General features: G+C 40.7%; 1 protein-coding gene across 1 annotated transcript; it reads left to right on the forward strand.

Moving 5' to 3' along the window:
* The first annotated feature begins 2,846 nt into the window (after window positions 1-2,846).
* LOC139450298 (cysteine and tyrosine-rich protein 1-like) lies at window positions 2,847-6,824 on the forward strand. Its single transcript, XM_071231976.1, has 4 exons — window positions 2,847-2,895; window positions 3,813-3,927; window positions 5,674-5,819; window positions 6,627-6,824. Exons 1-4 carry the CDS (start codon window positions 2,847-2,849, stop codon window positions 6,731-6,733), a joined length of 417 nt encoding a protein of 138 aa, XP_071088077.1. The 3' UTR covers window positions 6,734-6,824.
* The last annotated feature ends 1,527 nt before the right edge of the window (window positions 6,825-8,351 follow it).

Here is an 8,351-nt window from a genome sequence, read left to right on the forward strand (position 1 = left end):
GACAATCCAGTGATTGATATCATGAGCAGCGATCTTCGCAAATGAATATACATGTCGGGTTTGGTGCTTGCAAACAGACAACGGTGTTGTCTGGGGACAGGGGGGTTACAATCGTTATAAGCAATGACTCATTGATGCTACAAAGCTGTTTCCAATACCAATTACAAATGATATTTCATTCAATCCATGTGATCAAATGCAAAATTATGATATTTTGGATTTAGAATGCCCACACATCCACGTTTAAGGTTAAGATATGATGTCCGAGATTGTCTGTGGCAAAGGACTTTTATCACTGGATACATTAGAGGTAAATGTGCACTATTATCAAATTTGACCTAATTATTAGGATGTGGAACACGCTATTTGTCTGATGCTGAGTATATCAAGAAGGGAAGACGAAGACTATTGAACACGTCTATAATATCACGAAACAAAATTTAGTCGAAAGAAAAGGAAATAGTGTGTGGAACAATGTCACAATTTGGAAATATATACTTTTTGCCAAATATCTAAAATAACTACATTAAATGAGAACCAAATAAGTCAAACAGAAAGATGATGTGTTTATCATTCGCGAAAACACATGCAAAGCACATAAACGTAGCGTTTGGGGATCAATTTTACAGCTTCATCCAAACGCAACCGTGCAACAGAGGATCCTGCATTTAGGCATGCAGGCCTCCCTGCTGAATGGGTATAAAAATCCTCATCAACGGCTGTTCATAACGTCCTTATAACGGTAGTAGAGGCGGTGACAGAATGCCAAGACTGAATGCAGCTCAACGGAACAACGACATTGGGAGATTACAAGCTGGAGCAACTCAGTAAGAAGTGGCCAGGCACTTTGGCGTATCCAGACAGACAATCTCCGCACTGTGGACCCGATACAACAACACCAACAGAGTTGACGACAGACCAAGGTCAGGAAGACCAAGGCTGACAACCCAAGCACAAGATCGATACATCCGGCTGCGACACCTCCGAGACCGCACTGCCACAGCCACGTCTACACGGACCACGGGATACACAGAGTATCAGATCAAACGGTACGCAACAGACTGAGGGAGGCTGGACTTTTTGCTCGAAGACATGTATTGACCCCACGTCATCTGGCGGACCGTCTGCTTTGGTGCCAACAGAGGATTAGATGGGCACATGCAAGGTGGAGAAATGTACTGTTTACTGACGAGTCCCGTTTCCTACTCACACGTGCTGGTGGGCGCGCACGTGTCTACAGACGTCGGGGTGAACGTTACGCCTCTAACTGTGTGCAGCAGGTTGTCCCATTTGGCAGCGGGAGTGTCAAGGTATGGGCCGGATTTCATCACGGTGGTAGGACGCCTCTCGTGCATGTGGCAGGTGCATTGACAGGTGTGCGTTACAGAGACTTGATCCTACAGCGTTACGTTCTTCCTCACGTCAACGTTCATGTCGGACGGTTCGAGCAGGACAACGCTTGACCACATATTGCACGTGTTTGTCAGGACTTCTTACAGCACAACAACATCCAGACATTACCTTGGCCAGCCGGGTCACCAGATTTGTCCCCGATTGAGCATCTGTGGGACGAGTTGGATCGACGCGTTCGCAGAAGGAATCCACCACCCCAAACACTTCCGTCGCTTCTTGATGCACTTCAGCATGAATGGCAGCACATCCATCCGTGTAATTGACAACTTGATTGCATCTATGGGTCGTCGGTGTCAAGCGGTGATTGATGCACGTGGTGGGCAAAACCGATACTGACATTTTCTGTACCCCTGTGACAGACTATAGACCCCTAACTGTATCGTGTACGTGTGTCTGTCTAGGTGACACGATTAATGTTTTGAACATTGTGTACATTGATCTTCAAACAGTGCTTCAATTATGGTTTCTGTGTCCTATTTTGAAACAATGGCCTTATATTACATTTTGAAAGTCAATGTCAAGTTTCTTTTTTGAAGACTCTAAATACCTTTATTCCCTTAATTAATGTTCAAGACAAACTTCCTTTCGGGCCAATTCATCATGACTCAACATGAGAGCTCACAAAGCTGTGTTGATGATGAAACAGCTTGTCCCACTAATACACTCATTAATGCTGCTAAAGGAGCATTAAAACCTGTGCCTTAAAGACGCCGACCAAAGTGAAAAATAAATGGCTCAACACGAACTGCATGGAAAATCATTCTCCCTGACCACGATCATGAGAGCATATCAGCAACTTCTTTCGCCCATGGTCTTCAGTCTAAATTTGAAGCTTTATTCCTTTTTGAAAGTAATACAATTTACAGTGAGAATAACCACAAACCCCAGACATATGGGAAGTATACATGACAAATTCAAATTCAAAGTATACCTTTGTAATGTAAAATGAGAGGGCATCAAACTGCCCAGACCAAATTACGTCACAGCTGTGACAGTCTTGAACTAGAAATGTCAGACACCAACAGACCTGACATTATGGTTAACTTTGCCATCCAAACAAGATAAAAGATGAAGCCCATTTTCTGTCAGTGTACAAAATATTCTGCTAAAAGAAAACTTTAAATGTAATAAATGCAGAAAACAAGACAGAGTTCTGATACAAAGATGATGGCCCATATTCCAAATTCAGGACCAGAACATTCCAGAGTCAAACCCAACAAAATGCATTACATATTTAATACAAGAGCAGACTACATAGTCCAATAGTAAATTATGTGCCTCTCCCTCTCTCTCTCTCTCTCTCTCTCTCTCTCTCTCTCTCTCTCTCTGTTTCTGTTTCTGTCTCTCTCTCTCTCTGTCATTCTCTCTCTCTCAATACACTTCCTCAACTGCCATCTGACAGTCTTCAAACGTCGAGCGTCCAATTTGCTTCTATGGGTGGTGTACAAATTGGATGTGTTATCCTTACCCTGGTAACATTTTGTAAGTATTAGTTAACAAGATACTGTTCATGCTGACTTAATGACATGCGGTTTTCTTCATTTAAGTGAACATTGCCTTATAGGCGGGCCCAAGTCTCAAAGCCCACTTTCCGCAAAACAACCTTAGCGCTATAATGTTGGCATACTGAGTTAAGATCGTGATGAGGAAACTGGTGTTACTTCATACTTACCTTAATCCTAACCTTACTTGGACAAAATAACCTAACAAAATGTTGTTTTGAGAAACGTGCCCTTGTCCATCACGGAATGGCCACAGGGAACCCAGTATTAATAGATAAGTACCATGTGTTTCGTAATCTGCATTAGTAGCTATTATGGATAGGATTATGATAGAACGTCCCATAAGTTTATCTATTATTGCTGATGAGGTGTGTCCAGACCAGTAGCACACTTGCCTTAGTCTTTTGTGATTTTCGTGTGAATATCTCACCATACATTGTTGTTTGATTTTATGGGTTGGTTCAGAGATATTACCATGGCAGGGAAACATTTCAACCATTTAGCTATGACAACTGTAACACCCCAGTCTGTTCATCTGCATCTTCCGTCGGGCAGTTAATAGCACACCTGAATGACAACGCCCTGAAGAACACTCATAACATCAGTAAGCGCTCTTGTGAACTTGTTATAACTGTAATCAATATTACTAGACTGCCTTGACAGAGCACCTGCTTTTAATATACATGTGTTATTGATTACGTTGCGTTTCATAATAGGTAGTCAATAATTGTAATATCACGTTGTTGTGAATAAGCTTATGAATAGCCGCGCAACATCTGTTATGTCATAATAGCATTTGTTATGTCGGTATGAACAACTGGTCTCGCGCTATCATGACTACATGAGTCATACAATGTACACCCCTCTTAATGTGGTCAATTTCTTGATCATTTGCAGCTTATGCCATTCAATGCTACGAGAAAAAATTTGATGGGACTTCCAAGACAAAGATGTGTCCTTATTTGTGCTGTGGCAGCAGCACATACTTTAGGCACTGTTGTGGCTCCTCGAGGTGAGTCTTCACTATCTGGTGTAGAGAACGCTAGTCCCTGTAATAAAGTATAGTTGCACATAGCATTTTGTGATGATGTAGCTTGGGGTGAATTTTAAATATCAGGTGTATATAACACTCAGCCTCATACAAAGTAGAGTTTGCTTACACAAAACATAGAGTGACGTTGTCATTTACTTATGAGCCCCACTAGGGTTAATGTGAAGTTGGTAATGGGTCTGAAATAGATAGCCCTTCTGGCCCCTTTCGGATTTTTTCACGGGTTCGAACAGGGTCCCATATGAACATACCTTTTATAGCCCATTTGGGACCTGGATGGATTGTGTCTGCGAAGGAATTTATGTTTTATCCCCTGCATGGATACGGTATGCAACCCTTTTGGGGCACCACTAGATCATACGTTCACATTTATTAATTATCATATGTATTTTATATATAACAAATTTAATGAGTTTAAAAATTAGGATTGAACATGTATAATTACTGCGCAGGCTGCTTTTTAAATTATTTATATTGTGCAACACTTTTTTCGAGCAAATGTTATAATCAATTAAAACAAAGTGACACGACCCTTTTTTTATATTTATCAGAAATCTCTGCCAATATCAAATATGAATGTATAATGCCGACCATAAAATGATCGTGACATTGTGTTTATCAATCACTATCAAAGAGTGATAATACCAAGTGTTCGCGAAAAGGTCAGCGTATCAGGTCCTGCCCCATCGGGAAACCCTTCACAAACACATGCAAAGGCAAGTCAGTTGTTCACATAAAAGGTCCTGCCCCATCGGGAAACCCTTCACAAACACATGCAAAGGCAAGTCAATTGTTCACATACGGGAACATATGGTACAGGTCCTAATACACGGTTTTACTTATTCCTAGTTCAGATGGGTAAATCAGTGGAAGTGAATTGGCTATATGATGCTTAAGGCCATGGAACGATATCAGATTATCGATATACATAAAGCTTAAGTTTACTTCTTGGCGAAATTACCTTGTTTTGACTTCGAGCAGACATTCCGATTCATATGCATAAAGAATCATATCAGCAAAATGGGGAGGGCAATACGTGCTCCCGGGGATGCCTACTTCTTTCCATAATGTTTTTCCCCAAAATGTTACATAGATATTATCAAAGGGTATGTCAAGCATTTCACAAACAATGTGTTGTATTTTCAGGCAACTTCAGATGGCATCTGCTTTCGTTTTTGACACATTGCCCTGAACCTCTGATTATAGATATGTAACTGTATCTGTGGTCACCACGTCCTATACTAAGTAAAACATGTATCAAAAGAAATTGATAAAAATCAAATGTTTTAACAGAATTGAACTCGGTTATTGCTTGAGATTGTAAAAAGTCAAGCAAATCCTTTCAGTTTTTTTAAAATTCAACACGATATGAATTCCACTTGTCTTAATTTCGTTCTGTGATTATTAAGAAAGTCCTTGATTATATTGAGGATTATGAGTAATCTTTGAGACAGGGATTGGGTGGTACATTTGCTAGACCCAGCCTTATGTCTCCCTTTGTACGGAGTTTTATGCTTCTTTCGAATCGAGAACAGAAAGGGAATAGACATATCTTCATGTTGTATCTGTTTCAAATACGGCCTATCTCATAATAGGTGACGCATGCGATCGTTTCTTATGAGAAGATCGACGTTGAGGTCGACAGTGCAGTCTGTGTGTGACGTTCCTCTGACCACACTGGTATCTCTGATCCTGTCCGTGTTTCAGCACCGTGGATGACACACTGGACACAGGAGCTATTGTCGGCATCTCCTTTGGAGTCATCGCCTTCACCAGCATCATTGTGGGAATCATCATCTGCCATTGTAGGTCACCACGAGGACAAAACCAACAACAACTAAATGTAGTTTTAGGTATGACAACCGTTCATATTTGACCTTATCCAAACCCTCCGCCGAGATATTTACTTTCTACTTCATATTTACACGTGTCCAATGATATATAACCAGGCTGATTTACAGATACAGTCTACCCACTAGGGTTGCTCAAGAGATGTGGAGACAATGCACAACACAAAGTCAGCCAACAAGGTGTCATGTTTGAGGATATTACAGTATTGAGAAGGATACACGTAGACGTTGGAGGGAATGGTATTTTACCACCTCTTCATCTGGTTCACTTGGTCTCCATCACAAACTGTGCCAGAAAATTCGTCACACACAATGCTCACTTTTAGTCCTTTGTATTTTTCAACTGGTTAAAATACTAAACGTATTATTAATATGTCTATGAAGTGTACAGCACTTTAAAGAACGTGTCTCCAGGTATGTACTTAAAACATTTATTGAAATGTTTTATGGCAACTATAACTTTTTAATATTTCACCACTGACACATCATAGTGATTGCAATTCTGGGTCCTGTTTTTGTTGTGTATGAAGAGACGGCCGACGACCAGAGAACTCTCACTCATCTCCTGGTTTAGAGTGTCGCATCGTGCCCGGCTGACATAGATCACGTGTGCCCTCGTACCCAGAATGCAATGATCACATGTCATTGTCTGGGGGCGTTGATAATGCATGACAATGTACCCTAATGGATTTGGTTACTGTTTTATCAACTAATGTTGTGTCCGATCTAGGATCTTTACTACCGGTGTAAAAAAAACATTCCCTTGTTCGCTTGATATGTAATTATATATGTAATAATCTCCCCTTTTAGGTACAAGAAACACAGCCTATAGTCCTGGGTATGGCTACCCGGTTCAATCAACTTCGGGGGCATACCCGCCTGCTCCAAACGACCCTAAACCAGCCCATGCTCCATAGAAGCATGGAACACACCCGTACCACCAGAGTGCTGTATACCCGACCCCACAGAGTAGAGTATACCCGACCCCACAGATAGGAGTATATCCACCCCAACAAGGAACTGCTTCTCCCCCCACTGGGTGAAGTTTGCCATCCTCCTGTTTACAGCGAAAACACAAGACCCAATTAATAAAATAAATTATTAGTTTTGGCCAATGTGTGCCTTCACACTTCAGTGTGCTCTTATTATACCGTGCCATACAATGCATGTAAGAGTTTGTATTTTATCGTAATTATATTTTTATTTCCCATTTGTTTTTATATTCTATTTACAATCAGACCCTTCCAATGAAAAATGACAGACTGCAACAAATAAAACTGCCATATAAAAACTACAATACACAAGGAATCGGCAACATAAAACAATGTGAACGTAATCCCAAACAAAGAACACAGGTTCAACAAACAACGAGTCCATTTACATCTTACAGCCGTAATACAACAATACACATCTAAAATATTCTACATTGGCGCTGTTTGTTGATCCCTATGGCATGACTGTCAACTTCTTTCTTGCTCTGCGCATGTCTAGTTTGCTGCGGTCTGTGTTTCAGTGTTGCCGTTTTCATACTTTGTGCTCTCAGATTTATTATGGTGTTTCTTAGTTTTTGGTTACGTTCTCATTGTTTTATGAGTGGATCACTATTAATCTGAAATGTCACACAATATCATTTACGCATCGCACGCTTATCGCACAGCACATATTATTTGTCTTTATAAGACAACATTGACAAATCATTCACATTTTTGTTACTTTTTCCCATTTTAATATCAGCCTGATTCTGAAACTTCTGACAAGTACTTTTAATATATTGTATACAATTGTATATATCACCTGTAAATGTGTAATCATATTTTAGGGGGTACATATGAACCAGTCGTCAAACGCGTCGCGATTCGCTCAGCAGAGTTGTGTCCCTTGGGCACGCCAGAAACCTATGATTGTGGGTTCGAATTCCGGTTCGCCCCGATTATGTTTTTAGGTTTGTCAGCACCATATACGTGCTCGTGGGTTTCACCGAAGTGGTAAGCGTCTGAGACCTGCATCACTTCGGGCTTTCCTCCCACATTAAGCTGACACGCTGCGATATAACTGGAATATTGTTAAAAGCGGCGTTAAACCCAACTCACTCACTCAAGAATTGTGTTAAAACGAATATCTGCAAATGCACAAGACTGCAAAAGAGCTATGTCAGTCGCTAGGAGAGGGTTATCTGGTCTGTACACTAAATATATTAATGAACTTGTATAAGTGGCTGGTTGAACCAGGTTGTTTATGGTGCCAGTATATGGGGTTGAAGTTGCGCCGAATAATGCTGCTGCCCGAATGTTTCTTGGTTTAAGTAAATATGAACCTGTTCTTGCAAGAAGAGAAGATATGGGCTCGTGTTTCGGTTACACAGAAGATGGAATGTTTCAAATATATTTTCAGATTTAAGTCTATGCAGCAAGATCGCCTGCCTAATATTATTCATCGATGGTCTGGGTGTTTTACTATTTCTTGGGATAGTGACATAATGAACCTTTTGAATCAGTATCTATCTGTAATCACTTACTGGAAATTTGATGGGGCGTT

The sequence above is a fragment of the Haliotis cracherodii genome, unplaced genomic scaffold, assembly GCF_022045235.1.
Source record: "Haliotis cracherodii isolate W230 unplaced genomic scaffold, xgHalCrac1.p SCAF_8, whole genome shotgun sequence".
NCBI lineage: Eukaryota > Metazoa > Mollusca > Gastropoda > Lepetellida > Haliotidae > Haliotis > Haliotis cracherodii.

Coding starts and splice junctions, on each gene's coding strand:
- LOC139450298 (XM_071231976.1), top strand. CDS start 2,847: ATGGGTGGTGTACAAATTGGATGTGTTATCCTTACCCTGGTAACATTT. Junction 2,896..3,812: donor CCTTACCCTGGTAACATTTT/GTAAGTATTAGT, acceptor GATCATTTGCAG/CTTATGCCATTCAATGCTAC. Junction 3,928..5,673: donor CACTGTTGTGGCTCCTCGAG/GTGAGTCTTCAC, acceptor TCCGTGTTTCAG/CACCGTGGATGACACACTGG.